This window comes from Callithrix jacchus, chromosome X (assembly GCF_049354715.1).
Source record: "Callithrix jacchus isolate 240 chromosome X, calJac240_pri, whole genome shotgun sequence".
NCBI classification, from domain to species: Eukaryota; Metazoa; Chordata; class Mammalia; order Primates; family Cebidae; genus Callithrix; species Callithrix jacchus.
In genome coordinates, this window is record NC_133524.1 from 41,979,798 (window position 1) to 41,996,306 (window position 16,509).

General features: G+C 37.7%; 1 protein-coding gene across 31 annotated transcripts in view; it reads left to right on the forward strand.

The window, feature by feature from the left end:
- Positions 1 to 16,509, forward strand: part of USP9X (ubiquitin specific peptidase 9 X-linked) — a 152,533-nt gene that overhangs the window by 37,519 nt on the left and 98,505 nt on the right. For all 31 annotated transcript variants that reach the window (XM_078364058.1, XM_078364063.1, XM_054251121.2 and 28 more), the window contains 5 exons: positions 5 to 258; positions 5,393 to 5,538; positions 9,154 to 9,233; positions 12,920 to 13,032; positions 15,388 to 15,606. In XM_078364058.1, the coding sequence (XP_078220184.1) occupies positions 163 to 258; positions 5,393 to 5,538; positions 9,154 to 9,233; positions 12,920 to 13,032; positions 15,388 to 15,606 (654 nt within the window). In that variant the 5' untranslated portion in view covers positions 5 to 162. The remainder of the gene's footprint in view (positions 1 to 4; positions 259 to 5,392; positions 5,539 to 9,153; positions 9,234 to 12,919; positions 13,033 to 15,387; positions 15,607 to 16,509) is intronic.

Here is a 16,509-nt window from a genome sequence, read left to right on the forward strand (position 1 = left end):
GTAGGTTATGCAATGGTCTCTGCAAGATGGTTTATTCTTGAATTGGACCTTTTTAAGACTGACAAATGCTGGCACTTCATCTTCTATAAGTGGACTATAATTTCTTTTCTCAAGACAACTACATAAGCAGACAAAATTGCAAAGATCTGCCCTGTGTCGAGTATGACAGCCACGACTCGTGGCTCTCCGGTCGGAGGGAATGACAACCAGGGCCAGGCTCCTGATGGACAGTCTCAGCCCCCCCTCCAACAGAATCAGGTAAGATGTTGAAGATATTAGTTAAAGCTACAGTGGGACTGGGCTCAGTGGTTCACACCTGTAATCCCAGCACTTTGGGAGGTTGAGGCAGACGGATCACTTGAGGTCAGGAGTTTGAGACCAGCGTGGCCAACAGGGTGAAAACCCCGTCTCTACTAAAAATACAAAAATTAGCTGGGCGTGGTGGTGTGCACCTGTAATCCCAGCTGCTTAGGAGGCTGAGGGAAGAGAATCGCTTGAACCCGGGAGGCAGAGGTTGCAGTGAGCTGAGATGTTGCCACTGCACTCCAGCCTGGGTGACAGAGCAAGACTCTGTCTCTTAAAAAAAAAAAAAAAAAAAAAAGCTACATTGGTAGGTCTACTGTTGAGCCACTAAATGATGGAACATGTTCTAAATAATTTGTGAAGCAGCTATAATACTGTTATTTTAGGCCGGGCGCAGTGGCTCGTACCTGTAATCCCAGCACTTTGGGAGGCCAAGGTGGGCAGATCGCAAGGTCAGAGTTTGAGACCAGCCTGGCCAACATGGTGAAACCCTGTCTCTACTAAAAATCCAAAATTAGTCGTGCATGGTTGCCTGTAATCCCAGCTACTTGGGAGGCTGAAACAGGAGAATCGCTTGAGCCCAGTAGGCGGAGGTTGCAGTGAGCCGGGATCACACCACTGCACTCCAGCCTGGGCAACAGAGCAAGACTATGTCTGGGAAAAAAAACCCCAAAACTGTTATTTTAAGTTTTGTTTAAAAAAAGTGAACATAGGTCTTGCATAGTAACAAGAAAGCTCAAGTGGTATAGATGGTAATTTTGAGTGTACACCATCTTTTGCTGGTAGCTTATACTGTCATTAAAATTAACTGTTTAAGCCCTGTGTCAATTCTAAGGGAGAAAGCATTAAATCATTCAGTGTAGCCTATGATTCGCATGGCTAATCATAAACCATGACCCATCAGAAATCATGACAACAGTTTATACCCCATAAATACATACAATTATAAATTGTCAGTTTATGATAAGATTATTAAAAGAGCATGGATCCAAGTCATGTTGCCTAGTATTCAAATTTCAGCTTTGTACTATACTTGCATTATGACTGTAGGTAAATTATATAACCTCTAAGCCTTAGTTTGTTTATCTGTACAAGTAGGGTAATAATAGTGTAACTACTTCATGGATTGTTAAGAGGATCAATTGAAGTAATGCTAAACATAGATTTTGGTATTAAGGTTTTTATGCTTGCCTCAGAACTCATAGGATATAATATTCCCTTTCTGTTCTCTGGATGAATTTATGCACAGTTTATTATTTCTTCGTTAATTGGAAGATTTGCGTAAAAGTTATTGCAGATTCTTTTTTTTTTTTTTTTTTTTTTGAGACGAAGTCTCACTGTATCACCCAGGCTGGAGTGCAGGGCTGTGATCTCAGCTCACTGCAGTCTCCGCCTCCTGGGTTCAAGCGATTCTTCTGCCCAGCCTCCCCAGTAGCTGGGATTACAGGCATGTGCCATCACACATGACTAATTTTTGTATTTTTAGTAGAGACAGGGTTTCACCATGTTGGTCAGGCTGGTCTTGAACTCCTGACCTCTTGATCCGCCTGCCTCGGCCTCCCAAAGTGCTGGGATTATAGGCATGAGCCACCATGCCTGGCTGATTCATTTTTTTTAAATGGAGGAATTTTTAAATTTTTAGTGTCTTTTGGTAAATTGTGTTTTTCAAGGAATTTGTCCATTTGGGTTTTTTTCTTTTTCTCCCCCTAACCAGTGTGCTATATCCATTTGATCTAGATCTTCAAATTTGAGGTAAAGTTGTTAATGATAATCCTTTTTATCTTTTTTGTGTCTTGGGGCCTATGGTAATGCTTCCTTATTTCTGATACCACTACCAATTTCATTAAGTCTTCTAAAAAACCAACTCTCTTGGCTGTACTCCCTCCCCCTGCCTGCCAACACTCACACTCACACATTCACTCTTTTACCGTCTCTTTGTTTCTTTTACTTCCCTTGGATTTGGTTTGCTGTTCTTTTTCTCATTTCTTGAAATGGAAAATTAGACAATTTATTTCAGTTGTCTTTTCTAATATATTATACTTTTATATTGGGAAGTATTAAACTGACAAAACATTAAAACTTGTGATATGCAGCTCAAACAGTGCTTAGAGGTAAGTTAGTTGAGATGTGTGTAAATGATCAAAAACATGCTGCTTCCAATTATTACATGTTTGTGTAGAGTCTGTTGGGTAAGTTTTTAGGCAAAATTGTTATTTTTTTTTTTATACTATTATTTGGGGATAAGTTCTTGTCCAGCTATTACAGATTGGAGGCTCTCTCATAAGTAGTATAGAAAAGAGCTTCTGTCTGTCTCTCCTTTTTCCTCTTCCTCTGCCATTTTAGAGAGTGAACAAGTCGGGGGTTTTTTCTTCCCCAAATAAATGTGTCAGCTTTATTCCTTTTCCTCGGTAGTTCCCATTTGCAAGACATAAAATATTAAAAGTGTATGGTCACGGGTCTTAGACAGAGTTAAGTCTTTCTTGTGTTATAAATTTGTTTGCCAGTATTCAGGTTTTAAAAAGTGTAGTCAAAGGTTTGTGTTAGATGCCAAAAATTTCTGATTTTAAACCAGAAGCTAGTAGGTAGAGGTCCAGTATCTTTCTCTCTCTCTTTTTTTTTTATTTCATACCAGCATTGTCCATAAAATTCGAATCTCTTGCAGTGTTTCTAACTTGCATGGCTTTAGACAAAAATCAAACCTTTTCTTTAGCCCTACTCTTATTTTAAGGTGTACTTGATGATTTTTAGAGCTCTTGGATTTGTGATATTCAACCTACTATTCTATGTCTACATTGTGTTCCTTTTCTTTTAAAAACTTGACATTTTTGAAGATGACTATTACATTATCCTTCACTCTTACACTTTGTTATTCTCTACTTTTTAATGTTAGGATTTTATTTTATAAAATCTGACATGGTTGTACCAAGAAGCAGCAACCAAAGTGTTAATCCCTATTCAATTTAGGGCTCACTTTTTGGATATGCTTTTTATGTGCTGGCATAAAGGGAATTTCTAAAATCAGATTTTTCACTTAATTTTTTTAAGCATGTCTTTAAAAAAAAATTCTCTTAGAGAATTTTAGGCTTTAGTATATAGTAAAACTCAATAAATGAAACAGCCTTGGCAGAGGCACTGTAAGATGAACACTCTTGGATGTGGTTGCTGGGAGGGTGCAAATTTTCTGGAATGAAATTTGGCAGCAGTATATGTCAGTGGCCTTCAAAGAAATTGTTTATACCATTCTAGTAATTATATATCCAGAATACAATCCTAAGGAAAAGTTAAACACAAAGGTTTATGTATAAGAACATTCATTACAGTTATGTTTATGTTTGTTAGCAGTAACAATTACCAAATACTAAATGTCCTCTTGATTTTGTTTAATTCATGCAATATTATCTGGGCATTAATGTTTTTAAGATTCTTAATGATTAAAATAATTGAATACCTAGATTTATTGAATGGAAAAGGACACAGACTTAAGCAAGTATAATTCCAATTTTATTGAACATATATGAACAGTTTTTATTTACTTGTAAAGATTACAAGGAAATAATTCAATGTCATTGGTGTTTATAGGTGTGGAATTATAGATGTTTTAAATTTTATTTTTGTCTTTATATTTTCTATGACCATGTATAAACTACATTGGGGGAAGGGAGTTAAAAAAATAATAAAGCAGGCTTTCAAAGTTGCATACTTCACATCAGGCATTTTTGTTAGACTTATAACACTTGACTTCTGTGCTGTAGTTGCCTTTGCCTTGAGACCAGGTCTGTGGACACCTGCACAGTGTTCTTTAAGTAGAGGTTCACCATTTAGTTACTAATTGACCGTATGAGTTCATATATAAACTTTGTAAGTGAAACATATTTAATGCTGGTAAACTCGTGTCTTCATGCAAGTGCTTACTTATGCAACTGTTTATTTTACAACTGTTTAATATGTGCTTGAATGATAGGGCAAGGGTCCCTTTTCTCTTAAAAGGCCACCAACCTACAGTGAATAGAAAATTCAAGAATACATGAGAAAATACCACCTGCTTTGTAAATTAAGAGTAAAGGTCATAAAAGTTCATTCACTTAGTTGTAAAAGTATTATATACTGCTAAAGTCGTGGGGGGGGGGGTGGTGAAGGGGGCTGGGGAGGGAGAGAAAGACATGCCAAAAACAAGGAATGAAAGAAGTGAAAAATAGCCACATTAGTTGAAAGTGTTTTTACTTATTTAAGAACCGTAATCATAAACTTCTAAATAAGTGTTGTTTGGATAATTGTTTGGGTGTAGAGAAATTGTGGAGTAATTACATTTTCCCCTTTCAAATAAAAAAAAGTAGAAGTTACAAATCACTTTATAATGTATTAAATGTGATGTATCATATTTGTAGAATGATTTCTGTCATGGCTCATGTAATGGGAAATGTAAGCAGAGAGGCAGTACACGTTATGATTAAGGACACAAACTATTTAGACTTTCATTCAAATCCTGAGTATAGAGTTTGAGTTGTGCGATCTTGGGCTACATATTATCTGAGTTTTTTAATCTATTAAATGGCAGTAGCATACTTCATTAGGATGTTGAGGATTAAATGAAATTATTTTAAAGCACAGTAGCAGAGAGATGGCCTGAAACTTTGTAAACGTTCAGTATAGTTGTTCCTTAGTATTCATGGAGGATTGGTTCCAGGACCTCTTAAAACTTGGATAGCAGAATTTGTGTATGCTCAAGTCCCTGATATAAAATGGTTTCGTATTTGAATATAACTCATGTACATCCTTCTGTATATACATGAAATGATTTCTAGATTACTTATGCCTAATACAGTGTAGATGCTATATAAATTGTTACTATGCTGTATTTTGGGGGAATAATGACAAGCAAAAAAGTCTGTACATATTCAGCATAGATGCAATCTTTTCAAATAGTTTCAATCAAAGTTTGTTGGTTAAATTTGCAGATGGAGAACCAATGGATATGTAGCAGTAGTTAAAAAATTTTTAAATCTGCAATGCTCATCTGTGTTGGTGTTTGGATTACTATTTTTCATATGTTATAGAAACTTAAATGTGGAATATTTAATTTTTAATTAAGACTTCATCGCCTGATTCTTCCAATGAAAATTCCCCGGCAACCCCCCCAGATGAGCAAGGTCAAGGTGATGCCCCACCACCGCTTGAAGATGAGGAACCTGCATTTCCACATACTGACTTGGCCAAGTTGGATGACATGATCAACAGGTGAGTTGGTTTTGCTTTGTTTTTTTAATGTATGTAACACACAAGAAAGAGCAGACAGGAAAGTAACCCCACTGCCACCTTAATAGTCTTTACAGCTTTGTCACTGCCAAGTATTTTATAACTCATAATTCTTGTTTTAATAAATGAAAGGGAGTGAGAATGTTAGTAAAATTTTCACATTAATGGTGATGACCCTAGTTGGTTTGTTTCTGAAGTAAAATTGTATGTGCAGTTTCTCTCTTTGAAAGTTTATGAAGTTTTTTTGTTATTGGTCTCTTGGTTGCTGGATGACTTTCATAATTTTGGGATGCCCTGAGGTAAATAAGGTCATGAGGACATTGAGTTCCTCAGAGTCTGACCCTAGTGAACTCTTGACTAGTTTGAGCCATTTAACCATCCTAGATGTTTCTTTTTTTCTTGGTCTTCATACCAGGGAACAGTTCAGAATATAATTTTTCAGACTTATAATACAAACAACCACCTTATCCCACCCCAGCACACTTTGATTATTTAGAAGAAGACTCCAAGAAAGTGAAGCTGTAAGTTTTTGTGCAGAGGAAGAAAACGATTTCAAGAGGCTAGGGAAAGCACATCAGGGAATCTCATATGACTGTGGTCTTCACCAGACTGTGGGCTCAACAAGTGAGTGCTTGGAAGGTGTGACACATTTCCCCCTCCCTCCCCAAAAGGAGAGTAATGAAAACACATGTTTTTAGAGGTACTTGCTTTACTGAGTTTCTTTTTTCTTTTTTGTATTTCACTTTTTAAAAATAACACTGTTAAATGCATAATGTGACGGGAAATAGAAATCCTTTGCATTAAAAAAATCTGAATATATAAATAATAAATATGCATTACTAAGCAGAAATACGTGTCTAAATTTCCCTATGATTTCCCCCTTACATACACATATTCCTGCCAAAAATTACTGTTAATGAGCAGGAGTACATTCTCCAGATTACCTTTGTGTTTACTATTATATATGAATTGATTTTTCTATAAATACAGAATTCTTACTATAATTTTGTAACTTGCTTTCTTCATTTATCTTGAATATTTTTCCTGTTAGTAAATAAATATCTATTGTTTTTAATTGTATATTTATAAGAATATATTCTGTGATTCTGGCAGGTGCCCATAGTAATGGTATACAATGAATTATAGTCAAACAAAAATTGTTTGTAATGGTGGTCCCTGACCATTCTCTGTAGCAGTGATACCATAGCAGAAGGTTGTATTGTTCGTTGCTTTTCTATACTTGTCTGGTAGTTGGTGGTTTCTTAGGTTGACTAGAGGACTAAAATTGCATATTATTAGCAAGTCCTCAGGAGAGAGAAAAATACAAATGGGTTTTTTTTTTTTTTTGGAGACAGAATCTCGCTCTTTAGCCAGGCTGGAGTGCAGTGGCATGATCTCGGCTCACTGCAACCTCTGCCTCCCGGGTTCAAGTGATTCTCCTGCCTCAGCCTCCCGAATAGCTGGGACTATAGGCACGTGCCACCACGCCCGGCTAATTTTTGTGTTTTTAGTAGAGACAGGGTTTCATCATGTTGGCCAGGATGGTCTTGATCTCTTGACCTTCTGATCCACCTGCCTCGGCCTCCCAAAGTGCTGGGATTACAGGCTCGAGCTACCAGGTGCCCTGTGTCGTGTCTTTTTTTGTTTATTGGTTGTCTTTTTCTTTTTTCTTTCTTTTTTTTTTGAGACAGAGTCTTGTTCTGTTGCCCAGGCTGTGGAGTACAGTGTACAATTTTTAGCTCACTGCAACTTCTACCTCTGTGATGGAAGTGATTCTCGTGCCTCAGCCTCCGAAGTAGCTGGAATTACAGATGTGCACCATAACACCTGGCTGGTTTTTGTATTTTTAGTAGAGACAGCGTTATGCCATGTTGGCCAGGCTGGTTTCGAACTCCTGGCCTCAAGCGATCCGCCTGCCTTGGCCTCCCGAAGTGCTGGGATTACAGATGTAAGCCACCACATCTAGCCACAAGTGATGTTTTTTAATGTAAATATGAACAGTGACAAAAGGTGTAGTATATATTTGTTTCTAATAGATTATCTGGGCTGGGTGCAGTGGCTCACACCTGTAATCCTAGCACTTTAAGAGGCTGAGGCAGGTGGATCACAAGGTCAGGAGTTCATTACCAGCCTGGCCAATATGGTGAAACCCCGTTTCTACTAAGAAATACAAAAGTTAGCTGGGCGTGGTGGTGCACGCCTATAGTCCTAGCTGCTTGGGAGGCTGAGGCAGGAGAATTGCTTGAATTCAGGAGGCAGGGATAGCAGTGACCTGAGATCGTGCCACTGCACTTCATCCTGGGTGACAGAGTGAGACTCTGTCTCCAAAAAAAAAAAAAAAAAAAAAAAATTATTTGGTAATGGAGTATTTTTAATCAAAATGCCTTGGGGGTATTTAGTGACTTTGCCTACTCTGAGTACACAGATAAAGGGATGGATGGAAGAAGGGTCACTCTTCTGGGGAACAGTGGGTGTGTGTTGGGTGGTGATGAGGGGGGCAAAGGGTTAGGAAAAGGATGGATTCATAGGCTGCCACCGAGACTGGAGAATGCACCACCTGGTTGTATCCTGCATCCTTGTTTGAGGGTGGAGGATGTCTGTGAGGCATGGAAACTTGGAGACCCACTGCTTACTTACCCTTCAGAAAAACTTGATATATTATAATGAACAGAGGCAGAAATCAGTCCATTTCCTCCTGTTTATTTTCTTCTTTGTGAGGAAGTTCAAGACAACAGTGGGCCAGGTGTAGTGGGCTCACACTTTAATTTCAACACTTTGGGAGACTGAGGCTGGAGGATCACTTGAGGCCAGGAGTTTGAGACCAGATTGAGCAACATGAGAAGACCCTGTCTCTCTCTCTCCTCTCTTTTCTTTTTCTTTCTTCCTTTTTTTTTTTTTGAGACAGAGTCTTCTTGCTCTGTTACCCAGGCTGAAGTGCAGTGGCACAATCTCGACTCATTGCAACCTCCGCCTTCCAGGTTCAAGCAATTCTCCTGCCACAGCCTCCTGAGTAGCTGAGACTACAGGCATACACCACTATGCCCCGCTAATTTTTTGTATTTTAGTAGAGATGGGATTTACTGTGTTGCCCAGACTAGTCTTGAACTCCTGAGCTCAGGCAGTCTGCCCGCCTTGGCCTCCTAAAGTGCTGGGATTATAGGCGTGGGTCACTGTGCCCAGCCAACCCTGTCTCTTTAATTAAAAAAAAAAAAAAAGTGGGGATGAGGGGCAAAGAAGAGGTTTATCATAGTGTCTCCTTTGATCTGATCCTGAAAGAGCACTTCCCTGTCAGTTTTAACAAAAATATCCATGATATCTAGTTAGTTAATAGTTGTTATAATAGTTTTATACCCTAAGTTATCAAGATAATTTAGTTTTCTTCTCTCTTATTGCTTTATCTTTTGACGTATCTTTAAAAATTTGTAGAGACAGCAGATGGTGCTTAGTCCCACAAAGCAGATATTCTTCCAACCTTGTCTTAATACTTCAATGTTATTTTAATATTAAATATCTTTATAAGAAGATAATTAGTAGCTCATTTATAGTGCCTCTTTTAGTGTACAACTATTAAACATCTTTTTATTTTATAAAACTTAGGCCTCGATGGGTAGTTCCAGTTTTGCCGAAAGGGGAATTAGAAGTGCTTTTAGAAGCCGCTATTGATCTTAGTAAAAAAGGTAAGTTATATGTTTTTATGCTTTCTATAATGTATGCTACTAGATGTACTTTTACTTCATCCGCAAAGTGGATGAAGTGGATTTGTTTTCCTCCATTATAAACACATACTTACAGCTTGCAAACAGGAGCTCATATCCTTTGGACATTCTTAAAGAGTGTTTGTGAACTCTCTGAAGTTAGATAAAATTTATGTATGTTTGTATTTCTAAGGAGTGGATTCATTGTTTAGTCAGATTTACAAAGAGGTTGTCACTCAAAGGTTAAACATTTTTTTGAGATGAAGTCTCACTCTGTTGTCCAGGTTGGAGTACAGTGGTGTGATTTCTGCTCACTGCAACCTCTGCCTCCCAGGTTCAAGCAGTTCTCCTGCCTTAGCCTTTCAAGTAGCTGGGACTGCAGGCATGTGCCACCATGTCTGGCTAATCTTTTGTGTTTTTAGTAGAGATGGAGTTTCACCATGTTAGCCAGGATGGTCTCAATCTCCTAACCTTGTGATCCACCCACCTCAGCCTCCCAAAGTGCTGGGATTACAGGCATGAGCCACTGCACCCAGCCAGGTTAAACATTTTTAACCAAGGGTCTTATCTGTTATGAGAAGTAATATATAAAAGAACATTTTACAATTTTCTATAAATGATGGATGGTATGATGGACTCCGGACATATCTGCCCCCACCCCCCTTGTAATTATCTTGAGTCATTTGTGTCCTCAAAATATGTACTATATAAATCCACAAATTATTTTCACTTTCCTGAAATGACAGTGAGTTAGGGTGTGTGGCTCTTTGTACCTAGTAAAATCTTCATTCGTAATCCTTTAGTTAAAAATTACCATTTTATTAATAGCGTACTTATAAAATAAACTGTCTACCTTACATGTTTGTAAGATAGTCTTGCTTTTCACCCAGGCTGGAGTGTGGTGGTGTGATCATGGCTCAATGCAGTGTCTATCTCCTGGGCTCAAGTGATCCTCCCGCCTCCGCCTCCTGAGTGGGATACAGACACGCATCATCATGCCCTGCTGATTTTTTTTTTGAGGTAGAGTTTTGCTCTTATTGCCCAGGCTGGAGTGCAATGGCATGATCTCAGCTCACTGCAACTTCCGCCTCCCGGGTTCAAGCAATTCTCCTGCCTCAGCCTCCTGAGTAGATGGGATTATAGGCACCTGCTACCACACCTGGCTAATTTTTGTACTTTTAGTAGAAACAAGGTTTTTCACCATGTTGGGCAGGCTGGTCTTGAACTACTGACCTCAGGTGATCTACCTGCCTCCCAAGGTGCTGAGATTACAGGCATGAGCCACCACCCCTGGCTTTTTTTTTTTTTTTTTGAGACAATCTGGTTGCCCATGCTGGTCTCAAACTCTTGGGCTCAAGCGATCCTCCCACCTTGGCCTTCCAAAGTGTTGGGATTAAAGGCGTGGGCTACTGTACCCAGCCTATTTTTTTTTTTTTTTTTTTTATTAATACACAGGAAAGGTGTCATTTTTCTCTTATAGAACTGAAAGATGAACTTTCAGCTTTTGTTAAACCAACAAAAGGAAATCTGGTATTTTTACTCAGGGGTCCAGAAGAAAAAGCTTAATGCAGGAATTAATCCCCCCCCCCCCAATGATGTTGGTCTACTTAAGGTGCATTTGATCTAACAGAGTACTACTATTGTAGTAACTCTCAATTCATTTTTTAAGGCATTGCAGATTAAAAAGCAGTAACATTTTATTTTCTTAAATAGGATAACTGTGGATGTGTTATAACTAACAATAGGCACTATCACAATTGAAATTGATTATTGTCAAAATTAACATGTTTAGTACCTTGCTTTTAAGTTCAACTCCCATGTCAAGGGAAAATCTGATTTATCTTAGAATAATTTCTCTCTTTTGTTTGGAGAAAATATCCTTATGCCTCATTAATCTTGTAGAAGTAGTCTAACAAACTGAAAATATAATACATGGACAGGTTACAGTTTTTACCACTCAAAATTTTTTGTTCTTTTATACATTTGTTCACTAATTTATCAAAAAATTTTTAAAGAAAATACCTTTCTTATTTAAAAAATGTTTAATTTTTGTGGGTATATAGTAGGTATATATATTTTTGGGTAATGAGATTTTGATACAGGTGTAAAATGCATAATCACATCAGAGTAGATACACAGTATTCATTACCTCAAGCATTTATTTTTTGTGTTTCAAACAATCCAGTTATACTCTTTTAGTTGCTTTAAAAGGTACAATTAAATTATTTTTTACTGTAGTCACCCTTTTGTAGGTCATATTCTATTTTTTGTACCCATTAACCACCCTTCTATTCTCTTTGTCCATGAGTTCAGTTGTTTGATTTTTAGATCCCACAAATGAGTGAGAACATGTGATGTGTGTCTTTCTGTGCTTGGCTTATTTCACTTAACATGGTGACCTTTTGTTCCATCCATGTTGTTGCAAATGACAGGATCTCATTTTTTTTTTTTTTGAGACGGAGTTTCACTCTCGTTACCCAGGCTGGAGTGCAATGGCACGATCTCGGTTCACTGCAACCTCCGCCTCCTGGGTTCAGGCAATTCTCCTGCCTCAGCCTCCTGAGTAGCTGGGATTACAGGCACGCGCTACCATGTCCAGCTAATTTTTTGTATTTTTAGTAGAGACGGGGTTTCACCATGTTGACCAGGATGGTCTCGATCTCTTGACCTCGTGATCCACCCACCTCGGCCTCCCAAAGTGCTGGGATTACAGGCTCGAGCAACCGTGCCCGGCCAGGATCTCATTTTTTTTTAATGGCTAAATAATCCGTGGTGTGTATGTACCACATTTCCTTTATCCATTCATTTTTTGATGCTTAGGTTGGTTCAAAATCTTGGCTATTGTGGATAGTGCTACATCAAACATAGTAGTGTAGATACTGCTTCAATATACTGATTTCCTTTATTTGGGGCATATGAGCAAATTTGTGAAGACTTCTGTGCTTAAGCATGTTCTAAGTCCTGACAAAAATGATGGGTAAACACTGATTAATGGTATTTCATTTAATAGCATTGACATTCAGTGGGTGTGTATTTCTCCTTTCACCATATTTTTTTCTGAGACCCCAGTGTCGACAAGTTCCAAATTTTTAAAAGTTTAAATTACCATCTCTTTTGTACTATCAAAGTCAGATAATACTTTCTATACAAATTGATGTTTTTCATTTTGTCGTTAAGAGTTAGATTTTCTTTGTTTGGAAGCACATGGCTCTGTTGCCTTTCTAAAATGAGGTGAAATTAAGTAAAGTAGTGACACTGAGACAATGAAAGAGACTAATAAGGAAGATAAGACGTAATTCATTTTATTTCATCAGACACAGTATAAGGATATTGATGCTAAATGAATGATTTATGAACAAAATAAGATTTTGAAAATTAGTTGTGAAATGTTTTTAAGTTCAAAGGCTTATTTTCAGGGAGCAAAACGTTGTTTAAATTTCCCTCTAATGTGCTGCTGATCACCATTTTGTGTTTAAGGCTAGTACCATAATTAGTAACATTTTCAATTAGTGTTACTATTACTCGGTTAATCTGCTTTTATACAATTAAATATTTATTAGCTGTCATTGAAATTTCCAGTTATTTATTACCTTTTATTGTATATTGGACATTGTAAAAACAATCAGAGAAATGCTTTGTTTGCATTAATTTTTCTCCGTTTATCTTAGGGCTTGATGTTAAAAGTGAAGCATGTCAGCGATTTTTCCGAGATGGGCTAACAATATCATTCACTAAAATCCTTACAGATGAAGCAGTGAGTGGCTGGAAGTTTGAAATTCATGTGAGTCTTGCATTTGACTTTAAAGAATCAGTTTTACATAGTGTTGTCTGTGAGTGGGGAGGGGTGTATGTGTGTATGGCTGTGTTATATTTGGTCTGTTATAATTGAATTAAAAGGTCTAAAACTGGGCCAGGGGTGCTAAAAGGTCTAAAACTGGGCCAAGCTCACTCCTGTAATCCTAGCACTTTGGGAGGCCAAGGTGAATGGATCACCTGAGGTCAGGAATTCCAGACCAGCCTGGTCAACATGGTGAAACCCTATCTCTACTAAAAATACAAAAAACGTTAGCCAGGCGTGGTGGCACACACCTGTAATCCCAGCTACTTGGGAGGCTGAGGAAGGAGAATCACTTGAACCTGGTAAGTGGAGGTTGTAGTGAGCCGAGACCACACCACTGCACTCTAGCCTGCGCGATGGGAGCGAGACTTCTTCTCAAAAAAAAAAAAAAAGTTCTAAAAATGAAAAACATAAAAATATTCATAAATTCTCTTGAAGGCAACGTGGTCATTTAGAATAAGCATGAGATTTAGAGTTAAATTTGGGTTTAATGTATCCCCTGGGATCTCAAGTGTCTGTGACCTTAGGCAAGTCATCACATTTCATTAAAAATATAATGCTGTCAGTTGCAAGGTATGTCACTGTTTTATGGACTACTAAGAAAAATACCCAAGATGGGGCATCTTATACATAATCTGGGACACCAAAAGGTAGAGGTAAATGAGAAATGAACTTACCCTGCAGAAAGGGACAGCAAAAACCCCTGCATATCTTAACCTTGGCACTTGGTGGAGGGAGGGATAAAAATTAAAAAATGAAAATCTAAACCACAAGCAGTATTTAAACAGTTTTGCAAGTCTGAATTCAAATGACAGTTGTGATACAAAAAAATCCTTAAGGGGAAAATGTAAACTGGTCTCAGGTGGGTAGTGCCCCCAAGTGACTAGCAGGAGCAAACATAAATCCTCTCTGCAAATACCTTCCATTTAGGAAAACAGTAATGTATGATTCATTATACATTATAATAATACATTATATATCATGTTAATTATAATACATTTTAACACATTATAATGTATTATAAGATAGAGTCAGATTCCAGAGATCTTAAACAGTGAAAAAAGTGTATGTCTCAGACTGATAAAATGCCATAATTACTCTAAGTCTCTGTTGCTTTTGTTTTGTTTTGTTTTCCCCAAGACAGAGTCTTGCTCTGTCTCCCAGGCTGGAGTGAAGTGGTGCGATCTCGGCTCACTGCAACGTCCGCCTCCCAGGTTGAAGCGGTTCTCCTGCCGCAGCCTCCTGAGTAGCTGGGACTACAGGCGTGTGCCACTATGCCTGGCCAATTTTTGTATTCTTAGGAGAGATGAGGTTTCACCATGTTGGCCAGGCTGGTCTTGAACTCCTGTCCTCAAGTGATCTGTCTGCCTCAGCCTCCCAAAGTGCTGGGATTACAGGTGTGAGCCACTATGCCTGGCCTCTGTTCTTTTGTATATTATGGACATGGTCATAAGTTGTCAAGAAGATAATATTTTCATGGTCTATAACCTATTTCCCAAATAGGACCATAGCATAAAGATTCCACATCTTCTGATTTAACATGTAATTTTATAGGTGTAGAAATGGAAACTTTGGAAGTGGGACCAGACTTTTGCATTTGACATTTAGCTAGCAAATTTATCTTGGATGATTGACATATTGTTTATTTTATTTATTTTTATTTTTTGAGACAGAGTTTTGCTCTGTTGCCCAGGCTGGAGTACAGTGGCGCCATCTTTGCTTTCTTGGAACCTCTGCCTCCTGAGTTCAAGCTATTCTTCTGCCTCAGCCTCCTGAGTAGTTGGGACCACAGGCACGTGCCAGCACGCATGGCTAATGTTTGTATTTTTAGTAGAGACGGGGTTTCACCCTGTTGGCCAGGCTGATCTCAACTCCTGGCCTCAAGTGTGATCCACTCACCTCGGCCTCCCAAAGTGTTGGGATTAACAGGCGTGAGCCACTGGGTCCGGCCTGACATATTGTTTAGATTTTAGAATTGCTGCTTCTCGTATACAAATTCCAGAGAGGAAAAAAATAATTTGCATCTTATCTGTGGATGGAGAGCGGGAATAGATAACATATGGTGCCTCCTGTATTTTTTAAGCCATAGCAAATGGCTTTGAAAATACCATATAAATTATGAAGTAAACAAATTCTAATATTTTGATAATCAGTTTGATCACAATATTAATGAAATGATTAGTATAGAAAATGAAGAGATAATTTTATTAGTTACGATACGATTAATACTGGAAGACATTCCTGTTTGAAATTGCAGTGCTTTGACCTTGTAAATCACCTTTCCCCCTTATATAACAGAGGTGTATTATTAACAATACTCATCGTCTGGTGGAGCTATGTGTGGCCAAGTTGTCCCAGGACTGGTTTCCACTTTTAGAACTTCTTGCCATGGCCTTAAATCCTCACTGCAAATTCCATATCTACAATGGTACACGTCCATGTGAATCAGTTTCCTCAAGTGTTCAGTTGCCTGAAGATGAACTCTTTGCTCGTTCTCCAGACCCTCGATCACCAAAGGTGTGTTGATTTGTTATTTTCAAAATTAAATAATATGATTGTTCTGCTCTGACACAGAATCTTCAGTAATCTGTATTTAAAGTGTCACAGTGAAATAGGCTTTAACAGTTTAAGTGAAAATATACACAACCAGGAGCATTTTTCATAGCTTTGTCATTTTAGTTCTGTATTTGTTTTTTCTGCATGTGTAATTATCCCCATTGTCTTCTGTCCAGCCTCTTTAGGAGTAGTCATAATTTGGGTTAGTGGAAAATAGACTGTACTTTTTTTGAAATAGAGTAGGAGATTACTTCTTTGGCCGAGGACTGAAGTGTTGATCTGTAGGTCCGTGATCGTTTTAAGCATTCTAAAATTTTGATACATCATAAAATTACAGAAATATATTTACCTAATGATACATCAGAAAATTGTTACTGAAATCAATATAGTAAGTCTTCCAAATCTCTCTTAAATATCTATATTCTGTACATAAATGTAAGTTTTCTATATTGGTGTAAACAGACTGTACATTTTTAAAAATGTATCCCTAAATGTTGCTTGTCTTATTAAATATATAATTTAAAATTTTTAGGTTTTAGGGAGATAGTTTTAATATTATAGGTCTTGTACAAATTTCCCTTTTTCTATCCAGCCAGAAAAATTTTAAGTCATATTACTCAGAACTTGGTTTATTCTACTAATAACCTGAAGTTATTATCAAAAATTTGTCAAACTTAATAGTTGAGATTTTCTGGTATTTCCCAGTTCATATTGTTGCCACTAGATGGCTTAGTTTTACTTGAGTAGATCAGGTTAATATCTAAATCATGGCAGTCTTCAAAATAAAAATTTTCATCTACACCTGTATTTCTTTTTAAATTTTACCTTTTTTCCCCCCTCTATATGCCAGTAATCCACAACTTA